Genomic DNA, 26931 nt, shown 5'->3' on the forward strand with positions numbered 1-26931 from the left:
CAAATATTAACCCGCCAGAGGTATTCGCTCCTAGAAGTATTGCATGTCTAGTTAATAGATACAAATCTGAGGCAAATGTTATTATGGAGTTCTTTATGACAGAAAAAAAAAAACATTTTATCCCCTCCTATCCTCCCCAGAAACACCATCACTCTTGCCTAAAGCAGTCTGGTATTACAGTTTTGGTATGTTCACATTGGCAATTGAGGCTGTCTTGAGCCTCCGCCGTAGATTAAGCAAGGGCGGTGGAGTTGGTAAGCCAAACTTCAGACTCCTATTTCCCCGACCCCACAGAATGGCCTCGCTATGGAGCATGTACATAAAGTGTTGCACAGATCCATCTCACCTAAAAGCCGAGACACTGAGATCAAGAACAGAACCAAAAATTATGGGACATTTCATAACTTTCCCAAATTCTTATGAAAACATTTACAGCACATCCTGCATTGTACTACTGAACCCAATTTTTTATATATTTTATGAGTCGGTCCATTAAATAAAGCACAAAATAGTGTACTGTGCCATTTCATCCCATGGACACAAGCCTGACCTCATTATAGTCAATAGATTGTCAGACCCGGTTACTTATTAAGGAATCTTGCCAGAATGATTTTGTAGTGAAACTAGCGGTATGGCTGTGGAGGTCTTAGTAGAACACTAATAATTATACCAGTTTAGTAATCTGAAGTGCAAGCGCTGAGAAATCAAGCTTTTATGCCACATGCAAATTAATCTAGCCATGCTCCTGGCTAATTTACATGTGGTTTCACAGCTTGATTTCTCAGCACCAGCACATCAGATTACCATACTACAAGAGAGGTAATTTTACTGATATACTAGGATTTATATAGCCATACCATTCATTTCACTAGTAGAATTGTTAAGGTCATTTTCATTTTAGTTGTCACGCTGCTCCTCTGATTAAAATAAACACATGAACGAAGCCTTGGCCCCTCGTTTATATTCAGAATTTTTTTTTTTCTCCCACTTACTCCTTGTATGGTACATTGTCACAACGTACAGAACTGAAAAGTTGTGAAACAGAAATGCAAAATGAAAAGAGCACATAAGCCAGTTATTTATTGATGTTCCCAGGTATGTAGTATGAACACAGTTATTTCCAATATGTCAATTATTTTCACTTCTATTATTTTTTTTTTCAGTTTTCATCTGTTGGAATTGGCCAATTCTTCAACAAAAGCTATTTTTTCACAGTACTTATAAAAACCTTGGTGAAATAGGTTATTACTTATCGAGTGTTCTGCAAAGACGCTAGGACAAAAGGTTATAATACACTTAAATGCTTCTCAAATTTGTGACATTAAAACTGCACGGAAAACAATCTGCAGTTTCTGTAGAAATGCATGCTCTCTTACAGACATCATATACGGTGTGTGAACCCAGTCATGCAATCTAGTGCAGATTAAGGATAGAGTTCTTCCACAACAAATTTAAAAGGGAACTTCTCAATTATGTCTGATGTATTAAATATTACAAAGACTTTGATCTGCAAGCCAGAAGCCTTTTACGTATAGGAATGAAGGGAACAGAAGTATATATATATATATAAAAAAAAAAAAAATCTAAGTGTTTTGTCTTCAGCTCTGAAACCAGAGACAAAAATAGAATAAAAATATGTTCATGGTCCGTTTTAACAGTTTTAATCCTAAACAATACAGTGGAAATGGATTCTGGGAGGTATTCCCATACATAATATATTCTAATTGATAACCATCTTTAAAATGGCTAAACCAATAACTTCTTTATTATGGAAACATAGTCTTGGAATAAAGGCTACAAAAAAAGCAACAATGGAATTAAGCCAAACCCCCTCCTTATAGAATGTGGAACATTGTGAAGCTTGATACGTGAGTTTTCAATCGTTTGCCTTATTCAGAACCTTTTAATTTCAGTGCATTATATGGTTCAATGTTATGGTCCCACTTAAGGAATATTTAAGTTGTGTCCATTAATTCCATGGTGGCAGACGAAGTATCTTTTTGAATACTTTCAAATATTGTGGCAAGTTCAGGATTTGAGCTGATCTGGGACTGGAATTCACTCATTAAGGGGCTCTTCTCTGCTTCGGGAATGGTTAAAAGTGCTGCCACTGCTCGCATTGCTGAGCGCTTTAGTTCGTCTTGCTTCTCAAATTCTTGTTTCACTGAGTTTGCCTTCACCTGCAGATTAAAAAAAACAAAAATGTGTGTGTTATCCAAGCTTTAACATGGCTTGCAATCCCTGGTTAAATAAGCTATATAATGTTCTAACCTAGTGTAATGTAGTGAGCAAGTCAAAGTGGTCACTGCTTTATGTGGGTTTTAATTGCGGTGGTTACAAGAATTTAAAAAAAAAAAAAAAAAAAAAAATTAGTCCAGATTCTATGAAAGGAAAAAAAAACCCTCCTTATGAGAGGATCACAGCACCCAGTTCTGTGCTCTCTTTCTATACACAAATCCCACAATTCAAACCTGAAAATGCAAATATGTGGTTTTGCCGGCAGGACTGGATTTAGATAGACCTTGGATTGCACTAAAACTTTTAAGAAGCACGCTAACAAAATACATCAGAAGAGAATAGAAAAAAAAGGTAACAAACCTTGGTTGTACAGGTGGCACGCAAGGGTTCTACCAATCTATCCAGCCTCTGCAGTACAGCACTCGGACATAAGGTAGACAATCTTACCAACATTAAAAATGTCAGCATCTGCACAAGAGAAAAAGAAAAAAGTAAGACTTTGGTAGTTTCTGAATTCAATAAAGGGTTAAACATTAGCAATAATCTACAGTAATTAGATAATATAACTGCACTTTAGATATACATTACGGAAATGTTTATAAACATCCAGCAGACTAGTGGGGGACCCAGGACCTGAGACCTCTACCGATCGTTCAAAACACTGTTACAAAGTGCTGATTTGAGGAGACCAGTACCGAGATCCTGCATGAGCACAGGTCCACAGCGGTGTACAGGTTCATAGACTTTTGAATGGATACCCACTGATCTGCAGGACGTATATAAACTGCTCAAAAAAATAAAGGGAACACTTAAACACCACAATGTAATGTAACGCCAAGACAATCACACTTCTGTGAAATCAACTTGTCCAGTTATGAAGCAACACTGATTGTGAATCAATTTCTCCTGCTGTTGTCTGTTCCATTTGAACAACAGGTAAAAATGATAGGCAATGAACAAGAGAACCACCTATAAAGGAGTGGTTCTGCAGGTGGTGACCACAAACCATTTCTATGTAACTCCTCCTTTTTGGCTGCCGTTTTGGTTAGTTTTACATTTTATCATTGCTCTCACCCCTAGAGCTACAGTAACAACCCACAGAAGTTGTGCAGGTTCAGGATGGCACATCAATGTGAGCTGTGACAAGAAGATTAGCCGTGTCTGTCAGCACTGTGTCCACAGCATGGAGCAGATAGAAGACGTGGAGGGGGCTGTAGGAGGGCAGCAACCCAAGAAGCAGGACAGCTACTTCCTCCTTTGTGCAAGGAGGAACAGAAGAAGTTCCAGAGCCCTGCAAAATGACCTCTAGCAGGCCACTAACATCCATGTGTCTGCTCAAACTGTCAGAAACAGAGATTGGCAAATTCAACATTGGTGCCCTGTGTTCTTCATGGCTGAGAGCAGGTTCACACTGAGCACATGTGACAGACGCGACAAGTTTGGAGATGCCGTGGAGAACGTTCTGTTGCCTGCAACATCCTCCAACATGACCGATTTTTAACAGTGGGTTAGTAATTGTGTGGGGAGGCATTTCTTTGGAGGGCCGCAAAGCCCTCCATGTGCTAGTTAGAGGTACCCCGATTGCCATTAGGTACCAGGATGAGATCCTCAGACCCACAGTGAGACCATATGCAGGTACAGTGGGCCCTGGGTTCCAGCTGATGTATGACAATGCCAGACCTCAAGTGGCTGAAGTGTGTCAGCAGTTCTTGCAAGAGTAAGGCATTGATGCTATGGACTGGCCCGCCCGTTCTCCAGACCTGGATCCAATCGAGCACATCTGGGACACCATGTCTCGTTCCATCCATCAACACCACGTTGCACCCACAAACTGTCCAGGAGTTGACTGATGCTTTAACCCAGGTCTGGGAAGAGATCCTTCAGGAGAACATCCACCGCCTCGCATGGCCAGGCGTTGTAGGGAGGTAATACAGGCAAATGGTGGCCACACGAACTACTGAGCATCATTTCATTGTCTTGAGGCATGTCAAAAGAAGTTGGATAACTGTAATTTTATTTTATACTTTGAAGTGGAGTATCAATCTAAATCGAGACCTCAAGGTGATATCAATTTTGATTTACATTCATCATTTTTGTTCTATTGTTCTCAATGAATTCTACGCAATGAATAAAGATTTGCAACTGGAATATTTCATTCACTGATTTAGGATGCCGTATTTTAGCGTTCACTTTATTTTTTTGAGCAGTGTATATTATAACATTTTAAAGTCTATCTTCACTTAAAAGCAATCTACTCTTTGATTACCTTAATGTCATAATGATCCTTTAAGCCATCCTCCACATGGTTTAAGAATTCAAAGATGTCCAGCCTGTCCAGACAACTGTCAAGAAGGGTGTACATACACTCAAAGGCAGCTTTCCGGATGTCCAGACCATCATCGACCGTGTGTTTGAAAGGACCCATTTCCACCTGAATATACAAAATACATTGGAATACAGATGGAAAGATAATAGTAGGAAAGCCATAATGTCATTCACTAACCTCTCTTATAAGTTCTTTTCTGACTTTCGTTTCATTGTAAAGATGAGGAAGCACAGAATCAAGCAAATCTCGAATCAATGATGGCTTGTTGTGTGCAGCAGAGTTAAAGGTCACCAGGGCTACTCGTCTCACATTTAAGTCTGGATCCTCCAAGGTCTTCAAAAAGTCACCTATCAGAATAGGGGGAAAAAACATTTTGATGTAATAAAGGGGTGTGAAAAATTTTAACTTTGTAACTGTTCTGTGAAAAAAAAAAAAAAAAAAAAAAACAGGCATGTATCAACATGAATTCCCTCTGCCTCAGTGACTATTGAATATATCATCAGTATATGAAGCTTACCAATACAATTCTTCAGCAGTGGATCAATGGGCTGAGGATGATCAGAAATTGTAAACTTAACAGCTGTTACTACAGAGCTCCGTGCATATGATGAACCTTGAAATTAAGAACAAAAAAAACCACATTATGGGGGTACTAAATCTGCCGACATTAAAACAGTTTGCTCATGCTCTTAATTCTGATATGGCGCAGACACCTTTTGCCATGGTGCGACAGTAGCTGAGGCATCTAACCCATAATGAGTATCATGCAAAGATTCTATGCTCATATTAAAACGTTGTTGGTGTACGATCACTACATGTCCAACAATTTTTTTTTTTTGTTAAGCGACTGTTCCGCTCAGTATGAAGTTGCATCTCTCCATGGCTGACATTAGATGCCTAGCCAAAAATAGATAAAAATGCCTCCGTTCTACTTTTCTTTCCTTATTCCATCACTTCCAAATTATTGAGAGCCCAAATGACACATACAATACACATAATGAAAGGGCTACAGTATATGGTTGCTTTTAAAGGGGTTGTGCTGATTTAAATATTTTTTTAACCCACAGGCTTACTAGCATAAAGTAAGAAATTGAGCTGTAGTCACTCTTCCAAGGTCTAGAACAACTTTTTCACTGTTGATCAACAGCATCAATGACGTCACATTTACAGGGCTGCAGGCAGTCACGGAGCTCAGCGGCTCAACTGATATCGACAGCATGAGCCTCTGAGCTCCGCGATTAGCTGCAGCACTGCCAATGTGATGTCACCACTGAAGTTAGTCAACAAAGACCAGAGCGAGAGACAGCACTGGGTCCAGAGAGGGTGAATAAAGCTCAGTTTGTTAATTTAAACATCAATGAGCCTGTGGGCTAAAATATTTAAAATGGGACAACCTCTATAAAAGCTCCATTATAGTTATAGAAAACTATGGCAATAGGTCAATGTTCCAGGCTGAAAGGTACCAAAAGGCAAAATATGTCTGTTTCACCATGCAAGGGAGTCCAGAAGTGTATTTAATCGGATAAATAATTAACCATATTGAGTTTTAAGTGTCCACAAATTAAAGGGAACCTGTCACCCCCGTTTTTTGAGATTGAGCTATAAATACTGTTAAATAGGGCCTGCGCTGTGTGTTCCTATAGTGTATGTAGTGTACCCAGATTCCCCATGTATGCTGAGAAATAACTTACCAAAGTCGCCGTTTTCGCCTGTCAATTAGGCTGGTCAGGTCGGGAGGGCGTGGTGACATCGGTGGTTCTTCCTCAGCTTTACGTTGGTGGCGTAGTGGTGAACAAGCAGCGCGCGATCTGCGCTGTAATCCCTTGCATCGGTGGGGGCGGCCATCTTCCTGGGGCCGCGCGTGCGCAGATCGAGTGCTCTGCTGCACGGGGCTTCAGGAAAATGGCCGCGGGATGCCGCGCGTGCGCATTAGAGATCGCGGCGGCCATTTTCCCAAAGCCGAGATGCAAACTCGGCTTTGGGAAAATGGCCGCCGCGATCTCTAATGCGCACGCGCGGCATCCCGCGGCCATTTTCCTGAAGCCCCGTGCAGCAGAGCACTCGATCTGCGCACGCGCGGCCCCAGGAAGATGGCCGCCCCCACCGACGAAAGGGATGACAGCGCAGATCGCGCGCTGTGTCTTCACCACTACGCCACTACGCCACCAACGTAAAGCTGAGGAAGAACCAGCGATGTCACCACGCCCTCCCGACCTGACCAGCCTGATTGACAGGCGAAAACGGCGACTTTGGTAAGTTATTTCTCAGCATACATAGGGAATCGGGGTACACTACATACACTATAGGAACACACAGCGCAGGCCCTATTTAACAGTATTTATAGCTCAATCTCAAAAAAACGGGGTGACAGGTTCCCTTTAAGAGACTACTGCAAGAAACAGTATGGCAGTTACATGGCTAAAATACAGCCATAAGAGATTAAAGGTACCTTCACACTAAACGATATCGCTAGCGATCCGTGACATTGCAGCGTCCTCGCTAGCGATATCGTTTAGTTTGACACACAGCAGCGATCAGAATCCTGCTGTGATGTCGCTGGTCGGGGCTAGAGGGCCAGACCTTTCTTTGGTCGCTGGCTCTCACGCTGACATCGCTGAATCGGCGTGTGTGACACCGATTCAGCGATGTCTTCGCTGGTAACCAGGGTAAACATCGGGTTACTAAGCGCAGGGCCGCGCTTAGTAACCCGATGTTTACCCTGGATACCATCCTAAAAGTTAAAAAAACAAACGCTTCATACTTACCTACCGCTGTCTGTCCCTCGGCGCTGTGCTTTCCTGCACTCACTGTGAGCACAGCGGCCGGAAAGCAGAGCGGTGACGATGTTTACCCTGGTTACCGGCATCGTTGGTCGCTGGAGCGATCCGGATCGTTGTCTGGATCGCTGCAGCGTCGTTTAGTGTGAAGGTACCTTAAGATTATCACTGGTATGTCTAAAAAGAGGCCATGCTGCACTGCTTATAATTAAGCAGTATTTTCATGATTAAGACTGATTATGTAGCGCTATGAGACTGTACACTATAAGCCTAATATTTCTACACATACCTGCCGCCAAGTATCCTTTGAGGCGTGGTAAGAGCGTCTCTGGATCTATCAATGTCAGCTTGCCCAAGCATTCAGCAACAACATTCCTGGTTCCTTCCTCAGCACATTCAGAGTGTTTCAGTAGTAAAGACCAGATATTTTCCACATATGGCTTAAGGCCCACTACTGATGCAGAGCTTATTATTTCTTTTAAGGAATGAAGTAGAAGGTACTGCCTTTTGGGTTGACTAGTTATCTCTTGTAAGACAAATGGCAGATACTCTGGTAGGTTGCCTACACTGATACTTCCAAGGGCGTACGATGCTGCAGATTTTACTTCTTCGCTAGGAGAGGAAAAGGCTTCTAATATAACAGATTTTAGCTCTATCTGTCCACTCAGATCAATGTGATGTCCAACTTCACCTAAAGAAAGCAAAGCCAACAGGCGAATGGAGTCTGTAGACCTAGAGTTTTTAACATCTTGGATAAACTGACCAACAACAGCTGGTCCTTCTTTTGGGCATGCCCGAGTGAGTGCTGCTACGCATTTGGCAATAGAATAGTACGACTGCTTGTGGGTGAGAGAAGTACTCTGGGCATATACTGGACCGGTCAGCATGCGTAGTAAATCCATGTAGCCCAAACTCGCAGTTGATGTCACGACTAAGGCTTGGAAAAACTCTAACATTGCGCTAAGAGCTCCTCCTTGAAGTAATGGTGACCTCACAAGGCCAATTAGTTCATTAAGGATAGATCCACTAATCTTTGATAGAGAAGATGGATAAACTTTAGCTAATGTGGTCAGAAAGCTTATTGCCATCTGAGACACGTGCATATCACTTTCACTAATGAGAGGCGGAAGCTCGTCCAGTACTGCATCAATCATGGAAGCAGTCAGGCTGTCGCTATAATTTTTAATCAAGATATCTAGAGCAGAAAGAGTGCCCAGTTTTAACGCCCTCTGATTCTTCCGGAGAAATGAGGCAAGGATTGGCACTCCTTCTCCTAAGATTGGCCTCAGATCTATTTTCAATGGAGATCCAGCTATTAAAGTTAGAGCCTTCACTGTAGTAAGCCGAGTGATCTCATTCTTCAGTCTCTCAAGGAAGATTTGAAGGGTACTTGGGAGATCACTTCCCAAATTATCCCCGAGACTACAGATTATTTGACCCATGCAGGAGATTGCACGTTCTTTTACTTCTTGATCAATATCTGCGGCTTTCAACCTCTTGATTGTACATGTAAACAAATCTTTTATGTATGGGGTTGCATCGAAGGAAGAAGGTTGTTCCAGCGGTCTAATGACTTTCACAAGCTGCTGAGCCACTAACAGGGCTTCAGATGTGATTTTGTAAAAGGGATCTCCGACACAGATCACCACAGGTGCCACCAAGGCCTGGACATGTGGGTGGAAGACTTGAGGAGAATGATTGCAGAGGATTACATACAAACATGATAAAGCATCTATCTTCAGATTAGAAGAGCTTGACTTGTCATTTAATGAAAAGATAATTCCTGTAAAAAAATAAAAAATAAAGTAATGAACCAGTAAATTATAGAAAAGGGTTTATTTTGTTTTTTTTCAGGATTTTAAAATTTCACTCCACATAGAATATTTTGAGGATTGGGGAAAGGGGGACAAAGATACAGAAAGGAAATGGCCACTTACCTGGCACAAGTACAGGAACATGCTGTGTCAGAGCCCCAGGTAGTACATTCACCAACTCGGTCAGCATATTAAAACAACACTGCCGCGTCTTCACACTTTTTTCCTTCATTTGTTTATGTAGCGCTTTAACAATGTTAGGTACCTACATACACAAAGGAAATGGAGTGACTGTACACGTGGTCAGAGGCTTAGAAATGGTGAAATATTGCATAATGCCTAAACGATCTTCAATTTTAAGCTGTCAATTCCAAAAGGTGTTTCAACAGGCGGTGTTTCATTACATAAAGTTTGAAAATGTACTTACCGTACATTAGCAAAGTGTCCACTTTGCCTACTTCTCGGCAGTCATGCAACACCGCCATGTTTACTAGTCATATTAGACAGACCCTGCACTTAGGACGTGAAAGCTTTTTGGCACATCCTTTTGTGCATATGGGGGACAAAGCTGACTGCACAGACAAGCGCATGTATATTTTCAACTGCACAGTGAGACACACCAAAAAGATTTAATAACCTCCTATCTGCCTGCCGGATCTTATGTATTTATACACCATGTGACTGGAAAACATGGCCAGCTCACAACAGAGAGGAAAGGATACAGACTGTAAGCTCTTATGGGCAGGGTTGCCATTATTTGTTTTAATTATTGTATTAACTTTAATGTTGTTACTTATGACTTGTATATGAACTGTTGAATTGTAAAGCACTGCGGAGTATGTTGGCGCTATATAAATAAAGATTACTATTGGAGAGGATGGAGTGGGTCATGCTACTTCTGTGACGTTGTAGAAACCATTGCTAAGAAAATAAGCAATTTCATTATGGTGGAGGATGCACGTAAAACAGCAAAGACTGATAATGGACTTATAATTAAGAAACCTTTTCATTGCTAAGTGAATTAAAACTCACTGTTACCAATCTTAAAAGCATTTATTTAGTCCAGTGTGCCCAGATTACTCTTACACACTATTACTAACCTTGCCAAAAAAATAGAATCAAACTCCCCTCATGACCCACTGACACAGGGTGAGGTTTAAAGGGATGGTCCACTTCTCAATCTGAATGTTTGTCCTCCCACCCCCCGTTAAAAAAATCTATTCTTTCCTCCCGTGCCGCCACCATTCCAGTGTTGTCAACACTCATGTTCCCAGGCTCATGTGAGGTTGTCATGTCAAGAAAGCCCTGCACCCAATCAGCTCGGCCATCACTGTCCCCACCTTCGGACGTAAAAGTAATCAACAGGAAGGCAGAGCTGCAGTTGACCGCTCATTTACTCTTGATTACATATACGTCTGAAGGCGGGGACAGTGACAGCAGCGCTGATTGGGCGCAAAGTCACAGTTAACGCAAGTGCCGACACCATTGAAATGGCACCAGCATGGGAGGTTGTAACAACTCTGCTGGCATCACAGCATGGCCTCACATCTCTCACACCATCTTACCCACTGCTCCAGGCCATGATGTGCTTTCTCTTTAATGCCAGCTCCATGTTCTGTGTCTCTGCTCTCTGCATGCCTCATGGCTATGTGTATAGGGGGCCGGCGCCTGAACTCTCTGGTTCTTATAGGAATCAGGTGCATCTGTCTAATCAGTTCCTGACCAATTACCAAGAGGCCTCCTGTATATAGTGCAGCTCCACCCTGTGCTCTGGGCCTGTGCAATGTGTTAGCTCAGTTAGTGTTTAGCTGCTGAGTTTGCCTGGCCTTGCTCTGAGTTACTCCCTCTGAGCTTTTCTCTGTGCTTTTGCCTTGTTCTTGTTGTCCGCCCTCCAGGAGGCAGAATATCCTGGTCCCTGTGTCTTTGTCCCTGTGTCTTGTTCTATTGCCTTGTCTGTACTTTGTCTTTTCTCGGTCTTCTTGTCTGTGGCTTCCTTCCCTGCTTTCTTTCCTTGTGTTTTCTGTTTGCTTACACTCCGCACTCTTTTGGCTCTGCACTCAGACTTTGCTTCGCACTCTCTGGCTTTTCTCTGTGGCTCCGCCTCCAGCGTCTCCACTCGTGGCTCCGCCTCCAGCGTCTCCACTCTTGGCTCCGCCTCCAGCGTCTCCACTCTTGGCTCCGCCTCCAGCGTCTCCACTCTTGGCTCCGCCTCCAGCGTCTCCACTCTTGGCTCCGCCTCCAGCGTCTCCACTCTTGGCTCCGCCTCCAGCGTCTCCACTCTTGGCTCCGCCTCCAGCGTCTCCACTCTTGGCTCCGCCTCCAGCGTCTCCACTCTTGGCTCCGCCTCCAGCGTCTCCACTCTTGGCTCCGCCTCCAGCGTCTCCACTCTTGGCTCCGCCTCCAGCGTCTCCACTCTTGGCTCCGCCTCCAGCGTCTCCACTCTTGGCTCCGCCTCCAGCGTCTCCACTCTTGGCTCCGCCTCCAGCGTCTCCACTCTTGGCTCCGCCTCCAGCGTCTCCACTCTTGGCTCCGCCTCCAGCGTCTCCACTCTTGGCTCCGCCTCCAGCGTCTCCACTCTTGGCTCCGCCTTCTCCTTCTCTTTTCTTAGTTCCACCTTCTACTTGTTACTTGGTCCTCCTGTGTGAACAGGTCCCTACCTGTTTCTTCATACCTCATTCCTTTCTGCTTGTTTCCTTTCCTGCACCTCCTGTGTGAACAGGTCCCTACCTGTTCCTTCATTCTCCTTTCCTTCTGGCTTGTTTCCGTACCTGCATCTTCTGTGTGTACAGGTCCCTACCTGTTCCTTCATCACTCTCACAATAGGACTGCACTCGGGTGTCATCTGAGTGCAGCCTGATTCATACACCACATCAACCAGTCCTGTGTATCCTGTGTTCCTGCCCTGCCTTCCAGTCCTGTGTTCTCTGCAGTGCCTCCCAATCCTGTGTTCCTGCCAGTCCTGCCGTTCCTGCCCTGCCTTCCAGTCCTGTGTTCCTGCTGTCCTAGCCAGTCCTGTTTCCTGCCGTGTCTCTGCCAGCCCTGAGTTCTCTGCCGTGTCTCTGCCAGCCCTGTCTCAGCCGTGCCAGCCTACTCGTCTGTGTTCCAGCCGTGCTCTTCTGCCAGTCCTGCCTAATGCCCGCACCAATCCTGGTGTTCCTGTCTCCCAAGTGGGATCAGCAGCCACAGCCAGACACCACCCTGGAGTAGCACCTGGCAGCTGCCTGCTGCACAAGCCTGTCCTCACCATCAGAGGCTCCAGTGAAAACCCAGGCAGCTGTCATAGTCACGCCCCTTCCAGGGTAGTCTGGTTTGTGGCACAGTGGGGCCACAAACCCCCCCGAGCTCACGCCCACCAGTCAGGGCGTGAGCGTGACAGAGGTGAGTTTAGGAGTTTATTTTTTTTTGTGGGGGGGAAGGGGGGGGGGGGAGGCAAACATTCAAATTGAGAAGGGGTTGTCCCAATAGTGGACATCCCCCTTAATTTTATAAATAGGACCATCCCAATTGGGTATATCTTGACGAGCAGGGAAGGCTTAATTTTTTTTTTTTTAATCAAAACAGTGTGAACCAAGAACCCCATGTTATTTGTAAGTGCTATTACTATTTACTTACTGTAGGGCATCTGCTAATTTTGTTTTAGGTTAGTTTTTTCTGTTAGGTGGCTACAGTGTGAATGTGCACCTACACGTTGCACTTATACCAACATATGTTCTGTCTCATTTCTTTGGTTTTGTTTTAGGTTTTTTTTCTGTGCAAAAAGAGGTGTGGGGTTCCCTCTTATTTGGGGAGGGCATTTTATCTATATGTAGCTTTTCCATAAGCAGGTGTCTGAATAGTCAGGCCTGGGTCCTGCTCTGCTTACGTCTACTGACACAGGATGAGGTTTAATATTAGAGATAGGACCTTCTTTATTGGATACACCTTGTCGTAGTTGGATGGCTTTTAAGTATTTATTTTTTAATTAAAACTATGTCAACCAAGTACCCCATGTAATTTACAAGTACTATATGCTATTTATTTAGATACTGCAACGTATTTATTAATTCTGTTTTTATCTTAGGTTCTGAATGTTAACCTTGCAAAAAAAACAACAACAAAAAGAATTAGAAGCTCTCCTCATACCTGCCTCTACCCAGTTTGTGGAAAACCTTCTCTGCATCACTTTGAGGGTATGGCGCTCGCCCAGACATGGGACAGAATGCTCAGAACCCACTAATTTTTTTGAACTGATCTGGGCATTGGTTTATTTTACATTAATATACTGCTCCACTCATTCATACTTTCTTTTATCTTTGTCTTATGACCCTTTTACACTGGCCAGTAACAAGTGATGATTGACGATATTTAAGTCATTCAGCGCTCCTTTACCGTTTTATTAACACGGGCTGATTAACAATACAATGAATACCACAATTCTGTCCCTGTATAAAAAAAACTTGTTAGCATGTTACACAAGGTGACATGCTGCCAATAAAAGTGATTTTCATAAATATAAATCCAGTCACAAAGATTGAGTAAGGTGATTATAGTCAACAGCGCAAGTGCTCGTTACTCGAGGTTGGCTAGGGTGATCGGATATGAATGAGTATCGCGGGTGCTCCAGTGACACGTTCTAGTCCCCGCGACTGCATGTTTGGCGGCTGTTAACAATCCCGCGCGTGTTTTGTGGTTGTTCAACAGCTGCGAAACGGGCGGTCGTGGGGACTCGAACGTGTCACTCAAGCACCTGCGTTACACGATGCATACCCAAGCATCTTACGCAAACTATAATAACAAGCACTTGCGCTCATCACTATTTATTTACCCTGATGAATAAACTGGAACAAGCGTTTTGAAGTAAGGAAAAAAAAAGCTCCTTTCCTATTATCAGCAAGTTTTAAGGACCTTAACTTTTATTTTAGCTTTGTGCTCAGGTATTAAGAGACATGTACTTCATATGACTTCAGGCTGTCTCATGATCGTTCACACATCAGGTGAGGACTTGCAACTGCATAACACCAAGTATTGTGCACAGTTCCTATTAGTTGACATTATATAAAATAAAGCCATTCAATAATGCATTACATAAAATAAAAGGCAATAAAGTCCCAACCTGGCTCTGCAGCATCGTCAAGGGCGTCTCTCCCTGCTCCATTGCATCTGGGTCACAAAGCCAGCTTTGCACTGGCCTGGTTTGCTTTAGAAGTGATAGATATGCATGGAACACATCGGCCTTAACATTCTCTTCACGTTCCTTAAACCTGGCTATTAGTGCTGGAGAGACAGTCTTGTAGAATTCTGGCAGCATCTCATGGCGAGTGCTGACCACGGCATCCAGGCACTTAGCAGCTGCACGTCGCACCTTCCAGCTCATATCATCATCATCACTGTACTCGTCATCACTACCTGCGGCCAGACAGATGTATTATAGCGGCACACTTTTACATGAAGTTTACAACAACAGTCACTTAATGTCAGCAAACTTAGCATCACTTCATTCATACTTGGTAGGCGATTGCATTACAATAGTTGACAATTCTTTAAGAAAAGTACAGGAAGAACTTTTAGGCAGCGGGTTTTTCTTTTGATAGATATGCTGGCTTGCATATTTAGTCACTGGTTCACAATACCTTGATCGTCATCATCGACACCATCAGCATCCATCGCATTTTCATCTTCATCCTCATCATCATAGTTGTAATTGGGATCATAGGTCAAGTACTTGAGACAGATATTTATGATAGTGGAAACATGTGGATATACTTCCTTGGGGCAACTACAAGAAAGATTAAGGTGCAATGTCATTCTGTGCAGATGAATACAATCTCCTAAATACCATAAAACATTACATGCCAGGAGCCAATCTAGAGCGCCATCAATTTTAGACCCTGAATATTAACCACAGAAGATTTACAAAAGAAAAAACAACACACACTGTACCTAATGCTGAGCCTTAAAAAGGGGAGATGTCCACTGTTAAGGATTTACATTTTTTGTTATTGCATGTTTAGACTAAAAAACATTTTTTTAAATGGGGTTTCCTTAAAGTGAACTTTACAGCTTTCCAAGGCACCACCACCATATTTCTAATGCTACCATTATACCCTTCCTAACAAGACCATTTTATGGTCTTAAGGTCCCTTCACATTAAGCGACGTTGCAGCAATACCGACAACGATCCGGATCGCTGCAGCGTCGCTGTTTGGTCGCTGGAGAGCTGTCACACAGACAGCTCTCCAGCGACCAACAATCCCGAAGTCCCCGTGTAACCAGGGTAAACATCGGGTTACTAAGCGCAGGGCAGCGCTTAGTAACCCGATGTTTACCCTGGTTACCAGCGTAAAAGTAAAAAAAAAAAAAAAACTACATACTTACCTACCGCTGTCTGTCCCCGGCGCTGTGCTCTGCACTCCTCCTGTACTGGCTGTGAGCAAAGCGGCCGGAAAGCAGAGCGGTAACGTCACCGCTCTGCTTTCCGGCTGACCGACGCTCACAGCCAGTACAGGAGGAGTGCAGAGCACAGCGCCGGGGACAGACAGCGGTAGGTAAGTATGTAGTGTTTGTTTTTTTTACTTTTACGCTGGTAACCAGGGTAAACATCGGGTTACTAAGCGCGGCCCTGCGCTTAGTTACCCGATGTTTACCCTGGTTACCAGTGAAGACATCGCTGGATCGGTGTCACACACGCCGATCCAGCGATGTCCACGGGAGATCCAGCGACGAAATAAAGTTCTGGACTTTGTTCAAAAATAATGCCCCCAGTTCTAGCCACTCGCTACTTAGGCTGGGTTCACACTGTGTCAATGGTGTCCGTTAGACCAGTGTTTTTGTGCCGCGGGGAACGGGAGTCAGCTGTTCTCTGTGCCGACTGTCAAGCTGACAGCCGGCACAGAGAAGCTGCAGCGCGCCGGCTCCCGGAGATCAATTGTACTCGCAGACATCTACCAGCTGCGAGTACAATTGAGGCTCTGACTGCTGGGTCAGAGCGACGCCAGCAGCGTGATCAAGTCATGTGATCACGCTGCTGACGTCACTATCCGGCGCGCAGGAGAAAGAAGAGACTTGGTGGTAAGTGCTCCTGTGCTGTGGAGCTGAAGACACCGAAGATTCAGCGTGGGGTGGGTTTATGGGGAGTATGTGGGGGGATTTATTAAGTGTGTGGGGGGATTTATTCAGTGTGTGGGGGGGATTTATTAAGTGTGTGGGGGGATTTATTAAGTGTGTGGGGGGATTTATTAAGTGTGTGGGGGGATTTGTTAAGTGTGTGGGGGGATTTATTAAGTGTGGGGGGATTTATTCAGTGTGTGGGGGATTTATTCAGTGTGTGGGGTGATTTATTCAGTGTGTGGGGGGATTTATTCAGTGTGGGGGGGGATTTATTCAGTGTGGGGGGGGATTTATTCAGTGTGTGGGGGGGATTTATTCAGTGTGTGGGGGGGATTTATTCAGTGTGTGGGGGGGATTTATTCAGTGTGTGGGGGGGATTTATTCAGTGTGTGGGGGGATTTATTCAGTGTGTGTGGGGGATTTATTCAGTGTGTACGTGGGGGGGGGCTGGAATTTATTTAGCATGTGTGGGGCAGGGTGCATTTATTCTGTGGAAGGGGATGGATTTATTCTATCGGAAGGGCAGTGGATATATTCTGTGGGGGTGAGTGGGGAGATGGGGGTGGACACAGTAGCGAGGGGAAAAAATGTGTGCTGACAGTACTGGGAGCAACAGTGATGGGATGTGTGAGGACAGTATGGGGAGTCAGGGGAATGTGAGGGGGGAATGTGTGAGGAGGAAATATGGAGAGAGCAAAGGGGTATGTTAGCAGGGGGGGGATGTACAGGAGGAGGCTATTAGAAATGTGTGCAGACAGTATGGGGGGATGAAAGTGTGAGTGGACACATAATAGATACTGAGTAGTGTGAGGGTAACAGCCAGGAGGAGACAGTATGCCAAGTAGGAGGAGTGTAATGAAGGGGCACAGTAGAGAGACTGGGCTCTCTATGAGGGACACCGTATGAGAAGGCAGTGTGAAGTATGGAAAAGAGAGAGAGGGCAGTGTGGATGGCATGTACCATAAGAGGGACAGTGAGGGTCATATTATGTGCTGGGAATAAAGTGAGGGGCAATTATTTACTCAGGGGCTCAGCCTAGGGCAGATATTGTTATTCCGGAGCATTATAATAACACTGCTATCTTTAAGGGTTTTGTGTCGGGATGTGCTGCAGAAGACAGGAGAAGATGGAAGTCTGCAGAAACGAGCTCTGCCGGTGGATGAGAAGAGTCATCATGGCATCTGGACAAGGTGAAGATGAAAAGAAAGAGGCGACTCCACAAACAACGTCATCTATCAGGTACCTGGATGTAAATGTGTTTTTTTTGTGATACTAATTCTCATTTTTATTTGTTAGGAACATTAAAGGGGATGTCCAAGGTTGTGATGAGTCTGCAGTCATACTATGTGACTGCAGACTTCTGAATTCTAACAGTGCACACTGCTATCATAATTCTCTGATGTTGGTGATTTACATACATGCGGTCATGTGCTGACTAGACATGTGTGGCCTCATTCAATGAAAATGAATTGACTGAGGCCGGACACGTCTAGTTAGAATGTGGCCAGAAGTATCCAAATCACATACTTGTGCTGTCATGACCGTCCACTCTGGCCACCGGCAAGGGAGAATCCTGAAAGTGTGCAGTGCTTGCGCTGTGAGAATTCAGAAGCCTGCAGTCACATAGAATGACTGCAGACTTTCATCTCAAACCTGGACGCACCATTTTGTGCCATTTTGGTTGGTGGTGTGCCTCGGGATTTTTTAAGTATAAAAAGTGTGCCGCGGCTCAAAAAAGGTTGAAAATCACTGCGTTAGACTACGTTACATCGCGGCATAAACGCGGTGTAACGTAGTTCGTTACGGCCGCCATTGACTGCAATGTCGGACGCATTGCTAGCGCACGCCCACAATGGGCGTGCGCTAGGGATGTGCTGTCATTGAGTGACGGACCCTGAGACGCTGGCTGCAGCGTTTCCGGGTCCGTCACTGCTAGCACAGATAGAGCTAGCAGACTCTCTATCTGCGCTAGTGCGATGCTAACACCTAAGCACTTGTGTTACAGCAGCCCGTTAGCATATGTGCTGAACGGGCTGCTGCTAACGCAGTGTGAACTTAGCCTTAGCATATTGCCATGGCAGTTATAAAAACAACTCTTGGAATAGGGAAATGGCAAGGACCATCCGCCTGGTCACCTAAACGTCCTGCATGCGTTAAGGTTCTGCCATGCAGACCTGAGTAGGGACAATATGACAGATTCCACACTGTTCTCGCTCGGTCACGAGAGGGATAACATAGTAACACATTCCACTCTGCTTCCCTCAATGATGGATCTGAAAGAAAAAATAAATTACTAAAAAAAAAAAAACAACAAAGCCTTAAAGTAGAGACCAGAATTGGACCAGACTCACGCCTGACTCATACTAACACCAAGCCAAAACAGATTAGTTTTGCGCCAGTTAGTGAGTGAAACCTGCTGAAGGGGAGACCTCTTTTTTGCCTACACCCATTGTCTCCTGTTTTTCCCAATGAAGCGATTGAGAACCATTTTTGGCACATGCAGTAAATCAATAAGACAATAAAACAGGCTCACTAGGAAGGGTATAATGGTAGCAATAAATATATGGTGGTGGTTTTGGGGGGGGGGGGCCTAGAGCAGAGGTCCCAACTCCAGTCCTCAAGGCCCACCAACAGGTAATGTTTTCAGAATTTCCTTTGCATTGCACAGGTGATGCAATTATTACCTGGGCAAGACTAAGGAAATCCTGAAAACATGACCTGTTGGTGGGCCTTGAGGACTGGAGTTGGGGACCCCTGGCCTAGAGAAACGGTCTGGTTCCCTTTAAAGAGAACCCATCACCGTGATAATGCAGACCAATATACAACCACCATGTTATAGAGCAGGGGGAACTAAGCAGAATATATAGTTTTGTTAACAACGACTGTATAACCCATGTGGTCATCATTAATCGTCAGCTCTTTGAGATTTTTGGTCTAGTGGGCTGTCCTACTAATGATTGACAGGTATTCCTGTATATGCACCTTTACAAATAACTGTCAATCACTTAGGATTGCCCACTGGACTGAAAAAAAATTCACAGAAAGCACACAAATTCAATGAATAAAACACAGGTTACACTGAATCTTTTCTCACAAAGTTATGCATCAGTCTACTCAGGTCCCCGACTCTGTAGCATGCTGCTTGCATTTTCACAGCGACGGGTTCCCCTTAAACATATGGCACGGTCTGCCTCCTACAGTCTATTGTGAGTAAACTAGGAATTGGTTATAGAACTTGTTCTGGAAGGAGAGTTTGTAACTGTCTTTTTCTGTGCTCCTCTCAGCTGATTTAAGACAACAATATTAAATGTACAAGAAAATGTATGAAAGAGCCAAACAATTTTTAATGAAACCCACCTTCAATAATTATTTTTAAAACCAAATACAAGCATAAAAAAAGATGAAGCCATTGAAAATAACGATGCAGACAGTGTGCTCTGTCAAGCAGCACCTCCAGCTACTGGAGGTGGGCACCAAGAAGGAAGTCTAACTTTCAACCCACTGTACTATTTTATTTTTTCTAAAGTGGATGAATTCTCAGTATGACCTGAAGACATTCACATTTGAGGTAGACCCTGTTCACATTACATTTTGAATACAGGTGCTTCTCGCAATTAGAATATCATCAAAAAGTTAATTTATTTCAGTTCTTCAATACAAAAAGTGAAACTCATTATATAGAGTCATTACAGAGTGATCTATTTCAAGTGTTTAATTCTATTAATGTTGATTATGGCTTACAGCCCATGAGAACCCAAATGTCATTATCTCAGGAAATTAGAATACTTTATAACACCAGCTTGAGAAATGATTTTAAAATCTGAAATGTTGTCCTACTGACATGTATGTTCAGTAAATGCACTAAATACTTGGTTGGGGCTCCTTTTGCATCAATGCGGCGTGGCATGGAGATCAGCCTGTGGCACTGCTGAGGTGTTATGGAAGCCCAGGTTGCTTTGATAGCAGCCTTCAGCTTGTCTGCATTGCTGTGTCTCCTATCTGCCTCTTGACAACCCCATAGAGAAGGTCAGGCGAGTTTGCTGGCCAATCAAGCACAGTGATACTGTTGTTTTTAAACCAGGTATTGGTGCTTTTGGCAGCGTAGACAAGTGCCAAGTCCTGCTGGAGAATAAAATTTCCATCTCCAAAAAGCTTGTCGGCTGAGGGAAGCATGAAGTGCTCTAAAATTTCCTGGCAGATGTCTGCGCTGACTTTGGTCTTGATAAAACACAGTGGACCTACACCAGCAGATGACATGGCTCCTCAAACCATTACTGACTGAGGTCTAGTGTGAAGTTTCCACAAACAGCTTGGATTGTGTGCCTCTCCACTCTTCTTCCTGACTCTGGGACCTTGATTTCCAAATGAAATGCAAAATTTACTTTAACCTGAAAACAACACCTTGGACCACTGAGCAGCAGTCCAGTTCTTTTTCTCCTTGGTCCAGGTAAGACATTCTGGCGTTGTCTATTGGTCATGAGTGGCATGACACAAGGAATGCGACACTTGTAGCCCATGTCATAGATACGTCTGTGTGTGGTGGCTCTTGAAGCAATGACTCCAGTAGCAGTCCACTCCTTGTGAATCTCACCCAAATTTTTGAATGGCCTTTTCTTAATCCTTTCAAGGCTACGGTTAATCCCGGTTGCTTGTGCACCTTTTTCTACCACACTTTCCTTCCGCTCAACCTTCCATTAATATGATTGGATATAGCACTCTGAACAGCCATCTTCTTTAGCAATGACCTTTTGTGGCTTACCCTCCGTGTGGAGTGTGTCAGTGACTGCCTTCTGGACATCTGTCAGGTCAGCAGTCTTCCCAATGATTGTGGAGCCTACTGAAACAGACTAAGGGACCTTTTTAAATGCTTAGGAAACCTTTGCAGGTGTTTTTGTTAATTATTCTAATTTACTGAGATAATGACTTTTGGGTTTTCACTGGATGTAAGCCATAATCATCAACATTAACAGAAATAAACACTTGAAATGGATCACTCTGTTTGTAATGACTATATATAATAATGAGTTTCACTTTTTGTATTAAAGAACTGAAATAAACTAACTTCTTGATGATATTCTAATTTTGTGAAAAGTACCTGTACATCTCTCATGGAAGGCTGCACATATACAGATTACTACAGCAAAGGCCAAAATAACACTTATAGGGTATGTTCCCACAATCAGTGATATTAGCGATCTCAAAGCAGCGCAATTTCGCTGTGTCCAAAATGCTGCGTTTATAGTACAAGCAAAGTGGATGGGATTAATAGAAATCGCATACCCACTCTGCATTTGCTGTGTAAACTCACCTGCAGTGCATTTTTCCAAGTCGCGGCATGTCAATTTCTCTTGTGGGTACGCTGAAGTCTTCTATGCGGATTCCTGACGTCATCACTCATCAGTCACCGGGTCTCGAGTGAGTGGGAAGAAGCTACTGCTCAAAGTCTATGGAGCCTCTTTTTGAGTATTCATAGGCTTTGATCTAGGTAATCAAGGAATGTCGTGGGAAACGCTACGCTGGACTACGTCAAAGCAGGAAACTGCTTTCTTACTAAATTGGGGAACCAGGGAAAAAGTTGTTTGTTTGTTTTTTTAAATAAAAACACAAAAAATCTTTATCTTTATACTTACTGGGTTAGTAATAGGGTGTCCGATAGACGCCTCTCCATTACCAACAGTGGGAGCTTGAAGCCAGCTGACACTACATAGCTGGCATCAACCCAATAAATCATTACCCCAATTGTCACTGCACTAAAGCAATCAGGGAAGAAAGGGTGAATGCGCCAGAACTAGCGTATCTAATAGTGCTACTTCTGACGTGGCTGCGGGATAGCATTTGTAGGCTAGGAAGGACCCAAGAACCATGGCTCTTCCCAACCGGATAATATCAGCTCACAGCTGTCTGCTTTACCATTGCTGGTTATCAAAAATAGGCGGGACCCACACGATTTTTAAAATGATTTTTAGGCTAAACAATTATAAACACCCTTTAGTGCCATATGAAAGGCACTAAAGGGTGAAAGCTTATAATATGTAGGGAGGTGTTGGGAAATTAGATATATGCAGGATATCATTTCTATCATTTATCTAGCTACAGCTTCATATATTTTAGTTTTGTGTCTGTATGTGTTAAGTGTTGGGCCCCTTGCTTTCGGAAACATAGTTTTTGCTCTACTGCTTGTGTCTCAACTCACTTTGAGACAAAAACGCCTAAAAAAACGCATGCAAAAAATGCACACAAAACCGCAAGGAAAAAATGCAAGTAAACGAATGTGGTTGCAGAATTATGCAACGTCAAACTCAAACACTTGATCGTGGGAAGGTATCCTGAGCCTCCATTGGATTAAATGGAGCTTTATGAACACCTGGCAGATACACCAGGAGCTTTTGCCTGGCATAGAACCATAATGACAGCTTAACAGGCCCTAGATTTGGGCTCATGTGCTGGAAGGAGTCAACGCGAATACATTTTAACCTACCGTCTAACAAATGATTCAAAAGCCTGAATGCAGTATTCTCTTAGTTCATCATCATCAACGTTACAAAATTTAACCACAAGAGGAATTATCTTCTCTAAATATTCACCTGCAAAATAATTTGATGACATGTTTAGATACCATATAGTCAAGAGATACATGTAGAACAAGCAACTATCACATGCTTTTACTTACCAATCCGGTGACCTGCCTGCCTACTGATGGCAGCAATGCACTGTATGTAGGTCCTAGTGGTAGACATTGAATCATTTTTAGAAAGCTCTGCCAAGAGGTGCTCAATGAGATCAATGAATACAATATTCCCACAACTCATAACCAGATGACCAAGAGCAATGATGGTTCTTTTCCTTACGGCCAGTCTAGGGCTTGTCAATTGTGGAAGCAAACAGCTCAGAATTGAAGGATGGAAATTAACAAGCAAGCCGCCCTGTCTGAAGACAGAAACCTAAATATCAACCATTTGGTATGTAAAATGTAATCCATGTCAATAATTTCTAGTGCTTCAAGTATAAGGATTAGCCAATGTAAATTGTACCTGCTTAGCATATCAGCCATGATGTCCAAGGCTTCCAGCTGCACAGACACATCCTCCTGCTTTGCAATAGCACTGGTGAGACGTCCAGTAATTTTCTTGCAAACATTTGCAGCCAAAGAAGATCCTGTAGAATGATAGACACTGAGAACAAATCCGAGGATCCTACTTTCTTAGAAGTACCAGGTTAAAATATGAATAAAAAAAAAATCTTATACTGGTGAGGAATTGTCAGGACATTAGGAAAGCAACTGTGAAATGCAATCAATAATGACAGAAATCATGTTAACAAGATTAAAGTGATCAGTTTGATCTGAGTGACAGCTCACTGTTTGATTTCCTTACCTGTTGCCTGACCGCTCAGAATGAGCCATCTATCAAGCTAAAAAGACTGGTGCTGGACAGAGAAACAACCTAAGAAAGTAGTGTTGTTTTGTTTTAAGTGCATGATCACACCCAGAGCACTTAAGAATTAATCTGCATATGAAAACGCTTGCTACTTGGGAATGCAGATATGGATAGAAGCTATAAAAAGTGCACTAACATTTCAAAGACCTGCATGCCCATATATGACATTTAGTGTGTGGGGGACAGAATTTAACCCCTTTCCAACGTTGGGCGTAATAGTACACCCATGTCGGACTCCCAGTGTTTGGTGTGGGCTCTGAAGCTGAGCCGGCACCTTTCTGGGCACATGACAGCTGTCACATGCCCGCAACATCTGCGGGTGGAATCGCGATCCACCCGCGGCTGTTAACTAGTTAAATGCCACTGTCAATCTCTGACAGCGTAATTTAACTCAAGTTTACCAGAAGCGCATCGCTAATCCCATCCATTGTAGATTTAGTCACATGATCGCGGGTCATCCATGGGTTAGCATGACAACCAGAAGCCTGCAGCAGACATCTATGGTTGTTATTGCCAGATTGCTATGATTACAGCCCCATGGTCGGCGCTCATAGCAAGTGAGTATTTCTGCTACACACAGGCGATCTGATCATTGCCTGTGTGTAGCAGAGGTGATCAAAGTATTGCAGCTTCTAGTCTCCCATGGAGACATTGAATTACGCAAAAAGTAAAAAAGGGTTTTTTTAAAAAGTCAAAAAATTCAAATCCACCCCCTTACGCCCCATTCAAAATAAAACTTAATAAAATAAAATATACACATATTCGCATATTTGTTATCGTTGTGTTCAGAATCACCCAATCAATATAGAAAAAGAATTAATCTGATCGCTAAACGGCGCAATGAGAAAAAAATTCAAAACGCCAGTCAGGTCGTCATGGAAAAAAATAAGCTCTCAAACAGTCCCAGATCACGAAAAATGGAGACCATACAGACCTTGGGAAAATGGTGTTTTTTCGTTTTTATAAATAACAATTTTGGATTTTTTTTTCGCCACTTAACTAAAAAAAAAAAAATCTATACAGGTTTGCTGTTTTAACTTCTAATGACCTGGAGAATAATAATGGCAGGTCAGTTTTACCATTTAGCAACTGTGGAATTGCACTTATTTTGAAGTTTTACCACACAATTTTTTTTTTTTACAGTACACTATGTTAAAACCAATGCCTTTCAAAAGTACAACTTGAATAAAAAAATTAAATAAAAACTCAAGGCAAGGAATACATAGATACTTGATTAACTTAGTAGAATAATCAAAAAAGATGAAACATTCAGTACACTATCAAAAATTATATATATGTATGTATCCCGCGATGGACATAATAATAGGCAAATCGGAAGAAATATACGAAAAACAGAGAACACAAAAACCGAACTAATGCCCAGTGAATTCAAATAATTTTATTTGTAAAAGAATACACCAAATGGTAGGGGGGAAAAAAAGAAACCAAAAGAGGGCACAAGACCAAGGAGACGGAGCAAAAAACCAGTCCTGCTATAGTACAGTGATGATATGATACAAATAAATAAATATATGTAACTCAACACAGAACCGAAACATATACAAACATATACATATACATACATATATATACATATATACATACATACATACATATATATATATATATATATATATATATATATATATATATATATATATATATATATATATATATATATATACACATATATACACACACACACACTGAAAAAAGTGGATATATCAAGGAAAAAGATGAAATATATATAAAATGGTGCACCTTTAAAAACTGGCCTAAGGTACTTACTAGGCTAAGGTGCACATAGTAGCTGCAAGTGCAATGTGTGTATGTATATATATCAGCATAAAATGCAACAAGTGCTGAAAAGTGCAGCCGAAGTAATCTAAAGTGCAAATGTGCGGCCTAATATACGCTGGAGATAGGGATATGTATAGAGGTACCTGCTAGATAGATTAAGGCATAATGACCAGTGTCAATAAATTTAGAGCGCTATATCTTTAAATGAATGGAGCAGGTATTACCTTTGGTGCTGCCGTCTCCTGGATGTACCACTCCCCAACGCGCGTTTCGGCGTCAGCCTTCGTCAGGGGGTGGCATCATCCGGTAGAGAAGGGGTATATAAGGGCAAAGCACACTAATGAGCAGGGGGCGCAGGTGTGAGGCGACGCGCACCGCTATTAGATGTCACCATGGCGACCCCCGCCGCCAGCCCACGTGATCCCCGGCGACGCGTTCAGATGACGCAGCGCTGGGGGACATTAAGCCGGAAAGCGGAGATGCCAGGGACCTTACAGCGATGTGCGTACCACCCGGCCCGCCGCCATTGGCTGAAGAAGAACATGTGACCCGCAGGTCCTAAAAAGTAAAGGAAAAAACAGGAAAACATAAGGTCCTGGTGGTATATTGTAATAGGGGCATAATGTTAATATGGACATATGTGAATGAACGTAAGAGAAAAGAAAAAAAGAAAAAAACATGAAAAAGAAGTGGGAATGTGTGTGTGAGTACCTAAAAGTGTGTGAACAAACTACTTAATAAAACAAAACAATAGGGAAATGACAATGACAGTAATGAATGACTATAAGGATACCAATCAAGGAACAATATATAGTGAGGGAGCTCAAAAGTTAACTAGATGAATGTGGGATGAATGTGCAATGAGTGTAAAATAAACAGAATATAAATATGTATTTGTTAGGGGTGTGTAGAAAAATAAATGACTAAACCTATGTATATGTCTGATTACACAGACAAAATAAAGTGCTATAGTGACTGTACCAACACACAAATAAAAAATAAACTAAGAAATAAAAATAAAAAAATAAAAAATAGAAAATAAATAAAAAATAAATAAAAAATAATAATGGTAAATAAATAGAAATAATGAAAATGAGAAATGAAATAATGAAATAAAAAAAAAATAACAACAATAATAATTAAAAATAATTGAACAAAATGAAAAATAATAATAATATTATGTAAGAAATATATATAAACGCAAAACTAATAATAGATGCTATAGAGAATAAATAAATGGAAAAATGAATGAAATATAAATAAATAAAAAAATAATTAAATAAAATGAAAAGTATATATAAATAAAAAATGAAAAATAAGTAAAAATAATAAAATAAAAAAAAATAAATAAAAAAGAAGAAATGGGAATAGTAAATAAATAAGAATAAAAAATAAAAAAAATAAATAAATAACAAAATTTATATAAATGCAAAAAGAATGCAAAAAAGCGATAT

At 42.5% G+C, this 26931-nt stretch overlaps 1 protein-coding gene across 1 annotated transcript in view; it reads right to left on the minus strand.

Moving 5' to 3' along the window:
• Positions 1-1047: 1047 nt before the first annotated feature.
• Positions 1048-26931, minus strand: part of CAND1 (cullin associated and neddylation dissociated 1) — a 48802-nt gene continuing 22918 nt past the window's right edge. Inside the window, exons 4-15 of the mRNA XM_069764645.1 lie at positions 23273-23396; positions 22912-23168; positions 22720-22825; positions 14765-14910; positions 14248-14540; positions 9279-9420; positions 7631-9124; positions 5082-5177; positions 4742-4911; positions 4505-4669; positions 2599-2706; positions 1048-2180 (exon numbers count right to left, since the gene is read on the minus strand). Coding sequence (XP_069620746.1) covers positions 1956-2180; positions 2599-2706; positions 4505-4669; positions 4742-4911; positions 5082-5177; positions 7631-9124; positions 9279-9420; positions 14248-14540; positions 14765-14910; positions 22720-22825; positions 22912-23168; positions 23273-23396 — 3326 coding nt within the window. The 3' untranslated portion in view covers positions 1048-1955. The remainder of the gene's footprint in view (positions 2181-2598; positions 2707-4504; positions 4670-4741; positions 4912-5081; positions 5178-7630; positions 9125-9278; positions 9421-14247; positions 14541-14764; positions 14911-22719; positions 22826-22911; positions 23169-23272; positions 23397-26931) is intronic.

This window comes from Ranitomeya imitator, chromosome 4 (genome assembly GCF_032444005.1).
Source record: "Ranitomeya imitator isolate aRanImi1 chromosome 4, aRanImi1.pri, whole genome shotgun sequence".
In the NCBI taxonomy this organism is placed as follows: domain Eukaryota; kingdom Metazoa; phylum Chordata; class Amphibia; order Anura; family Dendrobatidae; genus Ranitomeya; species Ranitomeya imitator.